The sequence below is a fragment of the Labeo rohita genome, chromosome 12 (genome assembly GCF_022985175.1).
Source record: "Labeo rohita strain BAU-BD-2019 chromosome 12, IGBB_LRoh.1.0, whole genome shotgun sequence".
Classification (NCBI taxonomy): domain Eukaryota; kingdom Metazoa; phylum Chordata; class Actinopteri; order Cypriniformes; family Cyprinidae; genus Labeo; species Labeo rohita.
Window position 1 is genome coordinate 12,125,550 of NC_066880.1, and position 20,214 is coordinate 12,145,763.

At 35.2% G+C, this 20,214-nt stretch overlaps 1 protein-coding gene across 1 annotated transcript in view; it reads right to left on the minus strand.

Moving 5' to 3' along the window:
* Positions 1–2,928: 2,928 nt before the first annotated feature.
* gabrz (gamma-aminobutyric acid type A receptor subunit zeta) overlaps positions 2,929–20,214 on the minus strand; it is a 28,750-nt gene continuing 11,464 nt past the window's right edge. The window contains exons 3-10 of the mRNA XM_051124839.1: positions 16,768–16,868; positions 16,436–16,503; positions 13,333–13,550; positions 12,874–12,956; positions 10,153–10,290; positions 9,913–10,065; positions 8,647–8,840; positions 2,929–6,254 (exon numbers count right to left, since the gene is read on the minus strand). Of these exons, the coding sequence (XP_050980796.1) occupies positions 5,919–6,254; positions 8,647–8,840; positions 9,913–10,065; positions 10,153–10,290; positions 12,874–12,956; positions 13,333–13,550; positions 16,436–16,503; positions 16,768–16,868 (1,291 nt within the window). The 3' untranslated portion in view covers positions 2,929–5,918. The remainder of the gene's footprint in view (positions 6,255–8,646; positions 8,841–9,912; positions 10,066–10,152; positions 10,291–12,873; positions 12,957–13,332; positions 13,551–16,435; positions 16,504–16,767; positions 16,869–20,214) is intronic.

The window sequence follows — 20,214 nt, forward strand, 5'->3', positions numbered from 1 at the left end:
CTTGGATGACAAGGGGGTGAGTAAATTATTTGTAAATTGTTATTCTGGAAGTTCTCCTCAATTTCATTTGGACAACTTTAAAAGGCCATTTTCCCAGTATTTTGAATTTTTTTTGCACCCTCAGATTACAGATTTTCAAATAGCTCATGGAAAGCTTATTTATCCAGCTTTCAGATGATGTATAAATCTCAATTTAACATGAGGTTACTTCACATAAAACCTATAGCTAGCTATATTTATCTTTCTCTCTCCTACAGCTCTGTATGTTTGTACCTGTTCCTTGTGTTTCCAAGCGATGTTTTCTATTCGTTTTCGAGCTTGTTCAACATAAAAGTAACAGCCCCTACCGAAGTCCTTTCGGACCATCTTTACCACAGTCGATAAACAAGACGCAACATGGCGCAAAGTTACGTTTGTTCTGTACGTCAAGAGAGCGGAACGGCGGCGCGGATTGATACGAGAAAGTTCTTTCTCATCCAGCTCCGTATGTCTTTTACCTGTTCCTTGTGTTTCCAAGCGATGATTTTGATTCGTTTCGAGCTTGTTCAACATAAAAGTAATAGCCCTACTTAAGTCCTCCAGGCCATCTTTACCACTATCGGTAAACAAGACGCAAGATGTCGCAAATTTGCGTTTGTTCTGGACGTCGAGGGCGCGGATTGATACGAGAGACAAGAAAGTAGCGCCAGTTATAATTTAAAACCGCTGAATATCGCGATCGAGCAATTAGAATAAAATAAGCTAATAACAGTAAAAGTTCTATTTAAAGTTATTTGAAAATAGAGTTTTGTAGCATGACCAATAGGAAAGCATAGTGTCACACTATTATGCTGTCACAGTTGTACCTGTCATTAAAAAGCTTTTGGCTATACATTTTCACAGTAAAAAAATGATGTAGCTACAAAAATGTATAAGGTACGGTATGGAAAATGAAAAGCCTGACCAAGGCAATTCGGCTCCAATGTGAATTGATTTAAATCCGTCAATCAAAATGTCAAAATTGTGCCGGGAGTTGAGAAAGCTCATTTTAAAAGTGAAATAATATTCTGTAACTTTCAAGAAGTGATTGAACAACTTTATCTCTTGAAGATGGACTTACTTATTAAGAAAAGTCCCATCCACTTCTACGCATGAGCCATAAGGGAATGGTCTTGCTGACAAGATCAATAATAAATTGTATATACACAAACATTGCTGGAAGATGACCTCATCCATAATTCAGTTCTCTACTGTATTCTTCAGATAGCTCCCATGCTATAGGTAGACACACAGACACAAATCCTTGTATATACATATTCTGCACTATTGAATACAAATGCTGGATATTCTGCTTAACACGCACATTTGCATCATGTGGACAGAATATAAAATGACTGGTGCATCACATGTGACCTGAAATCGGAAAATAGAGCGGAAGGGGCAGGGCTTTTACCCTTTATGAAAGAGGAAAAAAGGGACCAAAGTGGAAAATGATCCATGTTGTACAGCTTTTGACCTTCCTGTCTCTGAGCCACATGCATACCACCTGGCCCTCATTGCTCCAGGTGCAGACAGAATGTACTGGCTCTTTTTCCTTACTCGCCAAATGTGCTTGTTGACTCAGAGAGTTTGGAGAGTGCGGTAGGGGAGTAGAGAGCAGCTCATCTGTGCAGAAAGTGGTGTGACTCAGTGACATAATGCACCGTGGCTGCACCTCTCAGTGTTCCGCCGAGCTAAATAAATAAAGGCTAAAGCTCAAACATTATACGTGCTTCACAGATTCCCTCTGGATGATTTGTAACCTATGAAACCAGTTTCCTGATTTTTAATATAAAGTCTGTGTTACATCAAATGAAATCAATTTCTTGTGATATATATTTCATCTTTATTATACTATTTTATTTTATTACTGTATTATTAAAGTAGTATTGAAGGCAATAAAAACTAATAAATAAAACAGAAATCATATATCTGACTGATAAAGGGGGGTTTTGATGAAGTGTGTTGATTTTGTGGCTTGGCAGCCGCTGCTCTTAATATCCATTTCCCTTTTGTGTGATCCTAGATGAAGCAGGAGAAAGAGCCTGAGCATGGCTGACTGAGATGTTAACAACCCCATAGCCCATATTCCCATCTCTTCATCTATTTAACCATCTCTGACACGTTATCTTCAGCATTAAGAGACAGCTGATTATACAGGTTTGGAACCAAGATAATAGGTATATTGGGTTGTAAGAAAAAGATGAGACTGAAATTCTTCTTAATGAAGAAAATCAGTGAGAATTGCTCTGATGTCTATTTTGATCTAAGCCCTTCACAGTGAAGTTGACATCACAGCGCCACCATGTGGTTATGTTTCACCAGGCTATGAATAATAATGATGGTAAAGAAATCTAAGTGGTAATTGTTTTTAACAAGGAAGCTAAGAAATCACACTTCTGGAAGGTGGGAGAACAAATACATATAAACTGACAAATGCACAAATATTCATCTTTCAGTAAAAAGATTTTATTATCCTAAACATTAACTTTACATGCATAGTGAGACATTAAGTTTCTTACTACATCTAAAATAAATAAAAAATCAATACATAAAATTCTACAAAAAAATAAGTTGAAACATTTATTTTATACCTCTCCATTTTTAAATGCAACCTTATATTACACATTAACAGTGTTCATTTACATGCTGAACTCAAAATTTAATTTTAAGAACATAAGCTACTATAAATACTGCAAAGGAATGTGCATAAACTGTGTAATTAGAACAAACTGTTTGTTATTTTGCCTTTTGGAAGGAAGTGCTAAAGACAAGATAGCTTTTTGGCATGAAGATCAGCACTGACATACTATCCTAAGGGCAGTAATATGCTACAGTGACAGATGTATTGCCAAGTGTGTCTTTCTAAATTGAGTTGATTCTAGATTTAGATGAGGATAAAAATAAATGTAGGGGGAATATAGAGAACCGGACTTGCCAGTAAGAAGCAGCAGGACTCTAAGATAGAAGGATTTTGTGGTGTTTGCTAAATTTCACTACCATTATTTGTTTTTGTACAGTACAAAGAAACCTGGCAGTTACATTTGTCAAAATGTTAATAAATGTTTCCAGACACTTGTATATGAACAACTAAAATGCATTTTTCAAACAAATATTACGTTTCAAACGGATTACTTTAAAGCCAGTCTTACTGAATGTACAACGATTTATTACGTCCAAATCCGTGGAAGCAGATGCATAAGTCCTCATGCATGGAAAACATAGCAACATGGCCTGTTGTCTCTCTAACTATTGTATGCAACTTTCATGCATTATTAAAATAACAGTATTAATAATAAATACTATTTGGTCAACATCATTTGCAATATTCAGTCAGTATATACAAAAACAAAATGCTTTCTGGCAAAGTAATATTGCCTAGTAATTCAAAATCTCAGTGCAAAAGGAGAACATAAAAATATTTGTACAGCTTGAGCACAAAATATATTCACCTGTAAGAAGTATGACATTCACAGTAAAAGAAAAGATTTACCCACAAAGGTCAGGTGAATAACACGTTCTTGAAAAAGGTCATACAAACCAGCAATTCTCTATGACATATTGATAACAAAACATGTTGACAGTGGGAAAAATGTATACTGCAAACTATATGCAAATAAGAGCAACTGACATTAACAATGCATAAAAATCTGCCAAGAAGTCTTGTAAATGTCAGTGTTGAATATGACATTAGCAAATTTACACATCACTGTCTCAGTTTTGGCATTTTCAACAAAAATAGTCTGCTGTCAAAAATACTGTAGTGCTGTTCTGAAAGGAATAGCTCACCCAAAAAATGAAATTTACTCACCCTCAGGCCTGATGCTTCTTCTTCAGAACAGATCTGGAGAAAGCTCACTGTTCCTCTCCATCAGAATGTGAGTTTAAACAGCTGATCAAATTTACACTGATGAAGCATGGTTTACAAGCAAAAAACAGTCCTAAACAGTTGACTTTTTCACTCAGGGAGGCAATATTATTGGATTATGGACATATTTTGGCCAGAAGCAATGGTTTAAAGTTAAACGCCTTGGATTTTTTATCATTTGTTGGAACTCTCATTCTGACGGCACCCATTCACTGCAGAGGATCCATTGGTGAGCAAGTGATGTAATGCTGCATTTTTCCAAATCTGTTCCAGAGAAGAAACAAATTAATCTACATCTTGCACCGCCTGGGGAAGAGAAAATTTTCAGCATGTTTTCATTTTTGGGTCAACTATTCCTTTAATGGCCCAACTTTAACTAGGTCAAAGAGCTTTAGTTCAGATAAAAGCATTTCATTAACAATAAATAAATTAATAAATACAACAATATACAGCAGAATAAATGATCATGCAAATAATTCAAATAATTCATAATCAGAACGTCTAACCCTAAAAGATTATTCCCATTCAGCTCGCCAAGAGAAAATGAGCAAAACTGGCTTGATTCTTGTTTGGCAGCTGATAACAAGACATATGACTGCTGAATTTGCAAATACATACAGCATATGCCCCAAAAGCAATGTATAACTTGTAGGGCTGGGTTTTGACACAAATTTCACAATTAAAATCTGATTCACAAGCTTGCGATTCGATTCGATTATTTTTTATATCAGGTACAGTACATGACAAATTTTCATGCCAAAAAATATTGAAGGTTAAATTAGCCTACACTCAGTTAAGTTTTTATAAGTTTTATACAAACCTGACGTATTTATTTAAACATAAAAGTAACATTTATAATGAATGTTATATTGTGCATATATTTAGCAAAATGCTCCTCTTTAAGGTCATTTTTCTAGCTGACTAAGGAGTTTTCACCGAATACGTTTTATTCTGAGCTAAATGTGACGTTACATGACACTGTTTATAACATGTTAATACTGACGATGTCTTTGCGCGTTGAAACACCAATTGAGCGATTACATGAGAGAGGATACGGATTTGATAAGTTGTACTCTTTATTCTGATATATATTAATCATATTATTTGATAAATATGTTCATTTCGTACTGAAACTGATTAAAGCGGAGACGATCAATTCACTTCCGGTTCTCTTGAACTGAGGCGCTACAGCACCAAAACGGCATTTACTGTTTGAATGCAGTCATAAAATGTACAGAAGTTGAAATGTGAGACTTTGTTTTATATCAACAATAATAAAGCACAAAGCTTATTACGCTTCAGGTGGCGCTACAATGTTCAGTTAATTAACTGAAAACAGGCTAGACTATATATAGCTAGGCTATTCTTTGGATTTAAGAATCGATATCGTTTCGTGAAAATGAGAATCAATTAAAATCGAGAAATGGATATTTTTTACCCAGCCCTAATAACTTGTGCTCATATGAATTCAGATTGTAATTATGAACATTAATTACACATTAAATCTTTGGTCCAGTTATTATTACAATTAGCTGTCAAACATGCTGAAACGATTCTGATGTTTTGAATTGCTTATGTTTTGTTACTTTTATCAACAGTGATTTATAAATCATGCTTTTTGTGCTAAAAGACAAGTGATCATACTTACATTCAGGTCAATTTCAAATTGTACAGATATCATAAAGTCATATTGCAATTTACAGCTAGGCTGATTTTGTTGTGGATTTGAGTTAATCTAAAGCTCCATTGGAAAATGAAGGCCACATATTCCTGACATAGAGATGTAGATGCAACTTCAAAGTGTTGACATGGTACAAATCTGCATATATCTGTGCAGTCCAAACTCACTCAGATCCTGCGTACCTCAAGGAATGACACGTACTTGGGTGACATGAACTCAGTCAGTCATACTCGAGTTGAACTGAAATGCATGCTGACATGTAAGAGTAAAAACCCTTAGGTAAACTATGACAGAAAAAGGGACACACATACATCACTACAGACCCCTCAACACACACAGACAACAGGAGCTTTAGAAGTATAAGTAGTATGTCCAGTAGAGGAGGTTGATGAAGATGAAGGAGAGGGGGAAGGTCAGCCTTGAGTAGTTGTCGATGTAGTGCGGGTTTTCCACTTTACAGCAGTTTAGACAGCGCACGATTTGCCGTGCCGTCGACATGCACTTGGTGCAGTGGGTCTGTGGCTGTGAGGAGTTGATTTCCTCCTTACTTTCACTGGGGGTGGGGTTGTTAGTGCTGCCCATCCGGGACAGCATCTCCTCCCGTTTACGGGCCCGCAAAGCGTGGCTGCCGATGGAGGTGACGATGCCGTTCATCTCATCCTCGCGCTCCTGCATTTCCTGACCATACTGATGCAAGAATGAGACATAAATGTGTTTTATTGTTATGACTGTGGGAAGGTAAGATAATTATATTTATTCAATCATATTATTTTTTTTAAAGGATTAGTTCACGTCCAGAATAAACATTTCTTGATAATTTACTCAGAACTATGTCATCCAAGATGTTCTTCAGTCGAAAAGAAATTAAGGTTTTTGAGGAAAACATTCCAGGATTTTTCTCCATATAGTGGACTTCAATGGAAACCAATGGGTTGAAAGTCCAAATTTTAGTTTCAGTGCAGCTTCAAAGGACTCTACACAATCCCAGCCAAAGAATAAGGGTCTTCTCTAGCAAAATGATTGGTCATTTTCTAAAAAAAAAAGTAAAAATTGGTATACTTTTTGAGTAACCACAAATGCTCATCTTGCACTAGCTCTGCAATCCGCGTCTATGACTTCACGCATTACATAATCCCGCTGGAAAGGTCACATGCGGTTAGTTCTTCATCTGTGTACTTCGATTGAAAAAAGTAGGGTAGAGCGCAAAATCTCACTTTCTCCTCCAACTATCATGGTTGTTTTGCCTTTTTTGTAAAGGGCATCTGACTTTCTTTGCATGTTTGGTTTGTAAACACTGGGTCGGTACTTCCACCAGCGTCATGTGTGACCTTTCCAACGTGACTGTGTAATGCGTGAGGTCAAGCTAGAGCAAGACAAGTATTTGTGGTTAAAAAGTATCTAATTGTTTTTTTTTTTTTTTACCTTCTAGTAAAATGACCAATGGTTTTATTAGGTAAGACCCTTATTCCTTGGCTGGGATCGTGTAGAGCCCTTTGAAGCTGCATTGAAACTGCAATTTGGATCTTCAAACCTTTGGCTCCTATTGTCCTAAAATCCTGGAATGTTTTTCTCAAAAACCTTAATTTCTTTTCAACTGAAGTAAACTAATCCTTTAAAGGAATAGTTCACCCCAAAATGGAAATTTACTTATCAGAATGAAAATTCAAACAGCTACACTCTTAAAAATAAAGGTGCTTTAAAAGGTTCTTCACAGTGATGCAATAAAAGAACCATTTTTGGTTCCACAAAGAACCATTCAGTCAAAGGTTCTTTAAAGAACCATCTCTTTCTTACCTTTTTTTAATCTGTAGAACCTTCTTTCGCCACAAAAAACCTTTTGTAAACAGAAAGGTTCTTCAGATGTTAAAGGTTCTTTATGGAACCATTTAGACAAAAAGGTTCTTCTATCGCATTGTGAAGCACCTTTATTTTTAAGAGTGTAGTAAAAACATCACAATAATTCACAAGTAATGCACACAACTCCAATCCATCAATTATTGTCTTGTGAAGTGAAAAGTTCCATGTTTGCAAAAAGAAAACAAATCCATCATTAGGACATTTTAACCTTCAAATTGTCGCTTACAGCTAAAATCCTCTATCTATAATATTGCTTCCTCCCATGATATGTGTCGTTGATTGATGGACAGGAGTCGTGTGGATTACTTGTGGATTACTGTGATGTTTTTATCAGTTTGGACTCTCATTCTGACGGCACCCATTCACTAAAAAGAATTCAGTGGTGAGGAGTTGATGTAATGATAAATTTCTCCAAATCTTTTTAGATGAAGAAACAAACTCATCTACATCTTGAATGACCTGGGGGTGAGCAATTTTTTAGCAGATGAAATATTCCTTTAACGGTATGTGATTTTAATATTCTTAATATTAAAGAAGTTCACTTCCAGAACAAAAATGTACGATAATTTATTCACCCCCTTGTTGTCCAAGATGTCTGTGTCTTTCTTTTTTCAGTCAATAAGAAATTATGTTTCCTGAGGAAAACAGACTGTTATTCCTTGGCTGGGATCGTTTAGAGCCATTTGAAGCCGCATTTAAACTACATTTTGGAAGTTCAAACTTGGGGGCACCATTGAAGTCCACTATATAGAGAGAAATCCTGAAATGTTTTCATCTAGAAACATAACTTTTTTTTACACCTGAAGAAAGAAAGACACAAACATCTTGGATGACAAGGTGGTAAGTAAATTATCTGTACATTTTTGTTCTGTAAGTTAACTTCTCTTTTAAACATACATTTTAGTTGGTGTTTTTTAGTTACATCTGCTCAGTTATATTGAGTAGATTCCAAAATAAATAAGTCAGTGTTTTTGAGTAAATGGAAAGACCTGTTAATGTTGACAGATGAGACTTGACAGAAGATAGTAGAGTGCATTTCAGTTAATGTAACAAAAATGATTCATGTAGTCCCAACAGAAATGGATTAAACTGTAGCAAACTTCAATTTTACATACTGAAAATGGACTGAACACAATGAAACTTGTTGCTGTAAGTAAATTTAACAAGTAGCATAAATCATTTTTTCAGTGTAGGCCACATTTATTTTGATAAAGTTTCTTACCATATATGCATTGGCAGCGTTTGGCTGGTGTAACGTGCAGAAATGAGCGACAGCGTATTCAATCAGAGCGCCAAAGATGAAGCTAAAGCAGATGCCCAGATACACATCGATGGCTTTGATAAAGCAGTTGGCATTGGGTAGAGACGTGCGGGCTCCCATCATCAAAGTGGTCATAGTCAAGACTGTGGTCACTCCTATGAGTTAACAATGAAAGTATTGAGTTATAAAACATTAAAGAATATAATACAATCTCAGAGTCTCACTTTGTGTGAACTAAAAGCCATTTTCTTGACCTTACTTAGTTATTCAAGTATTTGTTCAAAATTTGTCCAAATGTTGTCACAGCCTTTAAATGAAGTGATCAGAACAAACAACTCTAGTTATTTTATGTGTTTCTAGTGGGAAATATAAGTAACACTGACACTTGTTATTGCTTAATGTTACAGCTACATGGGGATTCAGAAAGTGGCTATTGCGGTGATGAAGAGAGAATGATGTTCGGTCAGAAACAGGCTATTATTAGACAATAGTGTTGCATAAGTTATTTCTGTGAAAAAGCAAATCCAGATCTACTGCATTAGCTGTATTATGTCATTAGAGTAATAGATTATGTGATCTGAAACTATTAATATAAGAACAAAATCTGTTCTTTTGCAAAGCGGTTGCATCATCCACCAATGGGAATATGACATATGAAACAAGCATTTACAATGAAACAATATCAACACTAACCAGAGATAATATTTTACCACCTATGATTCTCAGTTACAACTATTTGCATGTTTCTGTCCGTCCAGAACAGAATAAAATAAATAAAATCTTTGCGGTTTTTAAAATGTTTTGCAAGAGGTCTCTTATACTCACCAAGGCACTGTATTTGATCAAAAATACAGTAAAATGTTATTATATTATTTAATATTATTACAATTTAAAATAGCTGTTTTCTATTTTAATATATTTTAAAATATAATTTATTCATGTGATGGCAAAGCTGAATTTTCAGCATCATTACTCCAGTCTTCAGTGTCACATGATCCTTCAAAAATCATTTTAATATGTTGATTTGTTGCTCAAAAACATTTCTTATTATTATCAATGTTTCAAACAGATATGCTGATTAACAGTAGATCATTGATGACCCCAATCTTTTAAACTTTTTGGTGTAAAAGACCTCTGTTGAGATTTGTGATATTCGTCAAGCTGTAAAATACTGATATATTTTGATGATCTCATGTTAATGTGGTAATGATTGCATTATGTTCCTACCGATGCAGATGCGAGCAGGTACTGAAGACTGACTGATCCAAAATGAGACCCAAGACAGGACCACCAGGGCACTGGAAGGAACGTACGTCTCCAGAATGAAATATAAGATGCTTCGCTTGAGTTTGAAGTGGAAAATCAACTTTGGGTAATTACCTGTTACATTATTAAAGAGAAAGTAAAAACATCAATACAGCACATGAAGTCTTCAGTATGTGTGTGTGTGCGTTTGTGTGGACATACCAGTCTCATAAACGGCTTCAGATTCAGAGGTGTAGTGATCCTCAAGGGTGTACTGAGCCAGCTGTAAATTATCAAGACCGCTAACAGACTGGTTTCCCCGTGTCCAATAGAAAACCACATCTTTCACATTATATCCCCCTGTGGAAAACATAATATAAATCGAAGAGCCAATTATCACTACATAATAAGTATTTCCAATGCTGAGAGCAGCTATATTTCCCCCAAATTACACCTATGAAGCAGTAAGAAAGCATTCAATTACCACTAATTTTATATGCAATGCTACTAGAGGACTATCACATATTATAGGCATTACCATAACATCAATAATTCAGAACAGAGCCATTCAGTCATTTAAAGGCCAACCTGAAATGTTAATTCACATGGGTTTCCTAAGGATGTAAAACACCTCCCTTTTTAAAAATAATCAGTTACACTTGCAACAATTACATTTGCAAAAAGCACATACAAAATGAGCCTGAAATGCAAATAAGCCAAAATAAGGACAAATGCATGTCCATTTACAGATGCACAACATTAAAAAAAGATTTGAAAACAGTTTTAATCACTGCAGTATGCAGTGTATTCACAGTTTGTGAAAATAATAATATTAAATATGAGAAAAAAAGAGAGAGAGATATATATATATATATATATATATATATAAATCTAGAATATATATATATTATATATATATACATATATATAGAAGTCTGGTCTCCGGGATTTTTTTTTTTTTTTTAAAAAAAAAACGGGTTTCAGAATTGCAAAATAAGCAGCTCTATTCTTGCAGCGTGTTGTTTTCTCTTGTAATTCATAATGTACACCTCAAGATGGCACTGTGTCATACAAAGTTTAGTGTGCAAAGGCGATCTCATAAAAAATTTTTGAGATTAAACATTTTCCCCCCCATCTAGAGCATAAAACACTGTGAAACATGTTGCCCTGATTTCACCCAGCAACTGGTTATTTTATCAAACAAAAAGCACATACTGATCTTTTAAGAATAACTCTGGCTGTCAAACTGTTTTTATAGCTTGTGTTGTTAATTCAACTTTGTCCTACTGAAAATACCAGCATACACAATTAAGAATTTACATGCTGGTCCAGCTTTTGTTTTGGCAATGGTCTAGTTAGCTCATTCATCTCCTGCTGCATATTGTGTGAGTAATCCATCTGGTATTGCCACATACAGCAGTCTTTCTGTTAAGGTAGAAGCCAGGTCGAGACGCCAACATTCAAAACACACCATATGCTGGTGACCAGCCATACTAGTCTTTTCAGCAGGGTATTGTTCATTCAGCTGGCCAAAATCATCAAGCGGATGTAACACCAGCAGACAAAATAAATCTTGACTGTGAATGACTGTGCTGGTTTAAATGTCTTGCAGTGGCTTCAGAATCAATGCAACATATCAGCATAATGTGTCTAAATAATATAAAATCTCTTTAATATTTATATCCATCAGGCCACACACTCACATAGCAGACAGAGTAAGCATACGGAAAACCCTGTATGCAAATGAATTTTTTACAACTTAAGAGACATTCATGGTGAGTACACCTGGAGCATCTATCATTAGTGAAATGAATATTTCACAGGAACATCACAAATTTAGAAAACGGTTTGAAACATGCATGTATCTTAAAGGGTTTAAACCCTCTTATGCCTGCCACACAGCATATGTGTACTGGTGGGAACAAAGCATTCTGTACTGCAGATTCAGAAAGAGACTAGAAGCAATATAAAGTCAGTTTGAAATGTATTTATAATATAAAAGAATTTGAAAAACCTTTTTGAAAGATAGAACTTTAAGCATGTTATAAATTATAAATACATTTAATTAGAAATTTAATCTAAATATAGAAGAATAAATATTAATAGAATTAAAGAATAAAAAAACAACTTTTTGAAAGATTTAAATTATATACATTATAAATATATTTTAAATGCTAGAATATATATGTATATTCTATTATACATTATACATATTTATGATATTTATGATTTAATATTAATATAAATATAAAATAAATATTAATATAAAAGAACAATATAAAAGATAAAAAATAACTTTTTGAAAGATATATAAATATAAATTACAAATATATTTTAAATGATACAATATATATATTCTATTTACATATTTATGATATTTTATTTAATATTAATATAAATATAAAATTATTAATCTTAATATAAAATATATAATATATATATTTTAATATATATTATATTAAATTATATTATATATTCTATTAATATATATATATATATATTAATATGGTATATTTGCTGATTTTAAAAAAATAATAATAATCTTTGCCATCACTGGAACAAATTTGATTTTAAAATATATTAAAATTGATAACTTTCATGTCAAATTGTTTCATCAAACTTTTTTTCTTTTTTTATATTCTGTTAACAGTATAATATATAATACTATTTAAAAGTTTAGACAGTATATGTCTAATTTATGTAAATGTATAATATAATAATTTTATAGATAGATAGATAGATAGATAATATAAAAGAATAAAATATAAAATATATATAACAATATGGTGCATTTATCTGATATGGTTATGCATAAAAATGTAGTTATGTAGCTTAGGCTTATATAAATGCTCTATTTTGTGAACACTTTTGCAATTACTAGTAAATGAAACACATTGGGTTGTAAATTCTGGCTATAAAAATAGCATATTATTTGAGACCTACAGCTTTCAAGTTGAAGCATGCACGTCTGTCTGTCCATGGGATATTTGGTCAGATCCATACTGCAGGCCACCGTTGTGGTAATTCTAGAGAAACAGAGAGGGGAAAAAAGAAAAAGTGACATTCACGAGAGAATGTTGTTGCTTATATAACACTGGAAATCAGCTCACTGTCTGTGGATGCTACTTTCAAGCTTAATTTTTGATGCCAGCTGCCCATCTGTACACAAGCTTTGAGTCCCTTGCCGCTGCCTCTATTCTTACCCTGTTTTCTGTCATCGTGAACTCTTCCACTGGCCCGTAACTATCCCTGCCTCTTTCTAGTTGTCCTCTCATGCCCTAATCCCTCTATCAACTCTCCAGTCTGTCCTTCAACAGTAAACCCATTCCTCAACCATCTCCTTTCATAAGACCCCAGTAGTGTCTGACTGTAGAAGAGATGCAGTGAATGACACCTCACTACCTCAGGGCATACAGCACAGTTCCATTGGGGAATATCCGGATCAGTCTGTTTTCGACAGTGATGTCATGCAGGAAGGATTTCTTGGAATCCACAATGAACGTATCAGGGACCCAAAGGAGCTCCACCAGTCTCCCATCCAGACTCAAGCTCTTATTGCCATCAAAACACAAGCGCTCGTCTGTCCAGCGCTGACGAAGAAAGATGGTGGCTGTGTAATCCTGGGGAGGTCGAACAAAGATGCTTATTTCAGACATGTGAACCACAAGCTTTACATCATACATTCAGCTCTTATACAACTCTGTCTAAAGATCAAAGAGGCTCTTTGAAATATGGGCCAATGATGCGACACTTATTTTTTTCTACTGAGATTAAAAAAGATACAATGCAATTCATAAAAATTTGAACACATCTCTTCCATAATGAACATGTTGTCAATTTCTGAACTGCTAATCAATTAAAAGTTTTTTTGTAGGTCTTGAAGTCCAAAATATCTAGGTGGTGTAACTTTACAGTTTTTATATTTTTAAAAATTCTATTATATTTCATTCCATTATAATAGAAGACAAAAAATGTCTTCATATTTACAAGCGCTTTTAGACATGTTGTTTGGTCTTAGCTCACAAGCTAGGCACTTTTTTGAGTTAATAAAGTGGTCTGTTGTTTGTTTGTTGTTTGTTTTTTTCTATGAAGATCTGGCAAGACTGAGACTTTACCACAGGGCTTGTGAGCTCACGAAAAATACAGGTAGTGACAACCGCATATACAGAAATTCTACGCAGTGTGTACGGAAACAACAACTAGTTGTTAATTACGTGTTTAAATGCGCATCAGAAATGTGCCTCTGTCTGTATGTGAGATGCAAGAAAATAACAGTGAAAGAAGTCTTAACCTTAGCACATTTTGATATGGGGCTAGTAGCCCTGCAGTAAAGTATCAGTGTTGCCAGATCTTCATTGGAAAAAAACAACAAACAAGAACAAGCACATAATACACTAAAACACCCAAATGCTTTATGTTTTATAACACCAAAAAAAAACCTCATGTATTTCATATCCGCAACAGACCACTTTATTAACTCCATAAATTGCCTAGCTTTATGAGCTAAAACCAAACAACATGCCTAAAAGCGCTTGTAAATATGAGAACATGGGAACACTGCAAGACGCTCTCTAAAGCAGCCTTACGAGCATAAACACAGCTAGTCTATCAGCAGAAGTTGAGTTAAAATCGACGGACAAAAAGAGTCTTTAGCCAAAAAATGCGCACAATACACTAAACACAAGCACAAAATACACTAAAACACCCAAATGCTTAATGTTTTATAACACCAAAAAAAATATATCTCATATCCGTAATAGATCACAGAGCGCTTGTAAATATGAGAACATGGCAACATGGTCACTCATGGGAGAGACTGCTGTTCCATATACACATGGAAAGATAATTTACAGGACTCACTCCAGCATTTAAATGCGGTTGTCACTCCTGACATTTGCAGTGTGTCCGTGGCCTACAGGTAGTGACAACTGCATATACAGGCCACGTACACACTGCAAGTTTCAGGAGTAACAACTGCATTTAAGGGGTTCCTATAGGGGTTCCTATGAACATCTGGCAACACTGACACTTTACCACAGGACTCGTGAGTGCGTTATTGTACTGTCTTTTCTTACATCTCACATACAGACAAAGACACATTTCTGATGTGCGTTGTCATTAACAACTAGTTGTTCAGTTAAGTTCCGTACTCACTGCATAGTATTTCTGTGTAAGTGGCCTGCAGTGTGTACAATCCACGTACACACTGCAGCTAAATTCGTCTGTCATTTCACCTTTTACTTCTTAATCACGTTCTGTACACACATAATTCACTAAATTATGGGAGTGACAATCACATTCGACAACCGCATTGTAGTGCCCAAATGGCCACATTCTTATTCACTCCTGCAAGATACCAGAATGTTGCTATGGTTACAAAGGCGGGAGTAACTGCTGTTCTGTACACACATGGATCAATAATTTACGGGACTCACTCTTGCATTTAAATGCGATTGTCACTCCTGAAACTTGAAGTGTGTACGTGGGCTGTAAATGCGTTTGTCACTACCCGTATTTTTCAGAAGTTAATGCGGTTGTCGAATGTGGTTGTCACTCCGATATTTTAGTGAATTATGTGTGTACAGAATGTGATTAAGGAGGAAAAGGTGAACTGACAATCAAATTTAACTGCAGTGTGTACAGGGCCATTATGTATTTAAAGTGTAAGGAAAATATTTTATTTTTTACTTGTTTCACCCTATATCCCACATTTCTTCTGCAATACCATGGTGCAGTTAGTGTTACAGTAAATCTATGGCAACTTGGAGATTGAAAAGCCTTCGGACTGTATCGTTGTACAGTGTTTCTTTTCAGTGTTTAGTGTTTGTCAGCGCTGTTTCATCTGGCTTTAAACTAGTTTAAATCACCGTGTCATTTGTGTTCTTCGCTGAATTCAAGCGCCTCAGCCTGGATCTGACAGCACTGTTTAGCGCGCACTTGCTGCCATTTGACTTTGAGCCAAGCTGATAAACAGTCCGTGTGGTGTGGTTCAAATGAGTAGTGCTGTTTCGTTCCGCTTTTGGTGCATAAACATTAAATTGAACATTTATGGAACTCTCGTTATCGTTTTATAAAGGAAATTTATATAGGGATAATTACTGTTATCGTTTTATTACCCAGCCCTAGTTGTATCCAGCTTAATTTTCCTGTAAGAACGGCCGCGCCCATTTGTAAATTTCATCCACGTCCAGCTATTTTTAGCTGTACAAAACAGGTCCTTTTGCTGCTTGATACTGCAAACTGGTGTGTCTTACGATTTTAATGTATTATTTTAATTATGAACCCACTGGTTTGTAGTGCAAACAGTTTTACTGTTTATTGCACGTTGTCATTCTTTCGTTATTTCCCTATAGGGCTAATAAACCAGAAGTCTCGCCAATAGGCTTAATTCCGCATTGAAGAATAAGGTGGATATGCTTTGTAGTAAACATTTACAGATATTTTGTGATACCTTAGTAATTTAGAAATAATATTTGGATGCTTGTGGTTTGTAAGATTACCATACCATGTTGATTTCCGATATAGTGTCTATGCTGGCGATATCCAGACTCATTCCAACAGTAACAGGCCCATCTGAAGACAAAAATAAAACACAACAGCATGCACTGCATTCACTACAGAGCGAAAACACTGCTGACAGAGAAAGGCAGCAAAAAAGGTTCTTAATTTACATGCGTTACAAGAGTGGACTGCATCAACTCAAGCCCGGAGCATTTCCGCTGAGTTTACATTTGTTTTAATTGCAGTTGTTGATGATGATAGGACTTTAAAAGAAGATAAAAATCCATTTATGCAAGATAATAGTTTGTGTAAATGTAAAAGCTTTTATCGTCGTACTGCCGAAGAATGGCCTAAGGTACTTGTTGTATCCCTTCATCAGTTTCTGAATGGTGGGAGGCAAGATCTCCTCAGTGCTGGCGTCAGAGCTTTCCATGCTCCTGTAAAAACAGCAGAACACAAAACACACACAAAGACATTAAGCACTGCGCAATCCCAGAAGACAATGCACAAAAGCTATATTACTTCCGCCGAGGCAAGGCATGTTTTGATCATGTGGACTTAATTGCCAATAACTTATGACCTAGATTTGAAACACTGTGTATTTTTAGACTTCATCTTTTCTCTCATTAAAGCGCTGCTGCCGATTGTGGCGTGTGTGCGCGATTTTGAACATCTTCAGCGATGGTAGAAGCGACTGTGTTCTTTCACGCAGAGCGAAGTCTCTTTTTCTACAGTGTAAAAGGCCCATGAGCTTCAGAGATTATTCAGCTTCAGGGTAACAACCCCACAGAGCACAGCAGCACATGTAGGAAACACTTCAAGAGACGTCTGAGGGAAGAAAACCTGCCTCGTTGACACTACACAATACCCTTATAAATATTCTAGAATGGAAAGAAACAAGTACTGTGGGCCAAGCACAGCAGGATGGGGGTACACGTGGATTTTTACTGCTTCTCAATGCGGCAGATCTCTTCCATCCCTTCTGTAGCTCTCTCAGACATCGCCCTACCCTCAGTTTTCTTCTTCTTCTATAAATACACACAGTCAGGTCCAAAAGTCTGAGACCACATTGAAAATCTGAGATTCCAATGGACATAAACAGAAGCTTTAGGGAGTTACAATGAAACGATTAAGAGCAATAAAACATTAGGAAAATCTATTCTGTATCACTGACTTAAAGGGATAGTTCAGCCAAAAATAAAAATTCTGTCATTAATTACTCACCCTAATGTTGTTCTAAACCCGTAAGACATTTGTTCATCTTTGGAACACAAATTAAGATATTTTTCGATAAAATCTGAGCTTTCTGACCCTTCACTGACAGCAGTGTACTTACCATGTTCAAGGGCCAGAAAGATAGATATTGGATTTTACCGATACCGATAACTAGGTTGGACCACACTGGCCGATACCGATTAATCGACCGATAGTTTTTAAAATGGATACTGAACGGAAAATAAATAGTGCTCTATTAAAAAAAAAAAAAAAAATACTTTGTAAATGAATACAAATATTAATATTAATTATATATTTATCATTACAGTTAGTTCATTGTTCATTAATGTTATGTTTATTTTACATGTATCAGTAAATGCTGAAATTAAAAACACTCTAACAAGGAAAAATACTTATATTCTACAGCTTTTTTCAATCTTAATGTTACAAATGGACTCATATTGTAAAGTGTTACCATTACATCAACAATCAAGCTAAAGATGGTCATCTTTAAATATCTACACAAAGGCCACAGTATTGAAATTGCATACATATGATTATTGTGTACTTTCACAAGTACACACTTCTATTTTAGAACATTTGTGGTTATCTAATCAAAATATAAAAATATGTCAGTCACACAACGGGCAAAAGTGCAGCGCCACGTCTAGAAGAACTCGCAGCTATCCGGTATCCGGTATCACTGAAAGTAGTTCAGTAGTTTAAGCTTAATTTTATAAAGCTACAAAAATACTTTTTGTGTGCAAAAAAAAAAAAAAAGCCACACATTGTTACAAGGACTATTTTAACAAAATCCTTACTACCTTTCTGGCCCTTGAACATGTCAGTTGCATTGCTCTTTATGCAGGTTCAGAAAGCTTTCGTATTTCATCAAAAATATCTGTTTTCTACACAATCTAATTTGTGTTCTGAAGATGAATAAAGGTCTCACGGGTTTGGAACGACACAAGGGTGAGCAATTAATGACAGAATTTTCATTTTTGGGTAAACTGTCCATTTAAATCTACAATTCAATATAAAGTTTGTCTAATTTCAAAATCAGGGTTCAAATAGAAACATTCATCTGAAACTTTCATATTCACCTGTATCCAGGCTTTTTTTCAGAGATTTTCACCCATATGATGTACCGAATTATGCATGCTAAAATGCACACACATACTTGAATATAGAAAAAAGATCAAAAGAGAGGAAGTGAGACAGATGGTAAGAGAGTTTGAGAGAGACACAGAGAGAGTTTGGAAGACAGACGGAGAGCTCTAGGTCATTGACATGATGGCTCTATTATTACTCTCATTAAACTGTTGCTAAAACTTAAAAAAAAAAAAAAAAAAAATCAGTAAAATAAGAAGTGAACCATGCAGGTCACTGCCTCTACATTAGCCTTTATAAACACATGGAAGGCTGTTGGGAAACATTTTTCACCTCTCAGACACATGAGATCGTGTTCTGCATCACTGCAAACTTGGTAGAAAGAAGACTGGTAAGCACAGGTAGTGTTTCAGAATGTCTGTTTTTCAGGATGGCTTTCTAGAGGAAGTCTGACTCCACATGCTTACCCTGTAAAACTGAAGCATGCAATTTTATGATGTTACGATATATTTTCTCCTATCTCAGCTTAATAAGCATAGACAGCTTAAAGTCAGCCATTTGTAGGTTGCTTTACCCACAAAAAAAGTGTAAAACTGTTTCTCTGTGGTATGACAAAACATTGCTCTGTTTGTTTGACCTTCCGACACAGCAGCATTGATTCAAACAATAATGTGACTTTGGGGGCGGGACTATCTGACAGCCTGACCAATGGCAAACAGCCATTATTTTTGCAATTCTGTTTGGTGACACTAGTGGCACAGAAATTACACACTATAGCTTTAATCATTCACGCTAGTCAGAAAATCAGGATGGAGTTACCTTTGGGGACTTAATAATTCTGTAACTAAAAAACAATTTAGTATGCTGCCATGCAGCAAAAACAACCCTACAATGGCAGTTTCTGCTGGTAACTGGTCACCTTCTATTGCCGCCTTGTTAAAACCACTAAATCCTAGTGGAATATGTCCTAAAACACACTAAAGAAAACCATTTTTTAATGGTTTGTGATGTTTGTAATGGTATTTGTAGTGGAAACCATTCAAATTTCTGTGATGGTTTCTATTGTTTTTTGAATATGAATTGAACTCGTAGGATGAAAACTCTTAAATATTATTGAGACATGAAATGACATTAAATAAATGTAATAAATATGATTATTAAATCTTAATATAAATATAACAATTGGCAGTAAGTGTCTACATACAACTTTGCATGAAATAAGGCATGCTGGGATGTCCAGGGAGCAGAATGTCATTATGTAAAATAATTTCTAAATCTGTGTTTGATTCTTTAGAACTAAATGTTTACATTACATTTTAATATTAAAGGGATAGTTCACCCAAAAATGAAAATTCTGTTATTAAATACTAACCCTCATGTCATTCCAACCCATTAGACTTTCATTCATCTTCAGAACACAAATTACGATATTTTTGAGGAAATCCGAGAGCTTTCTGA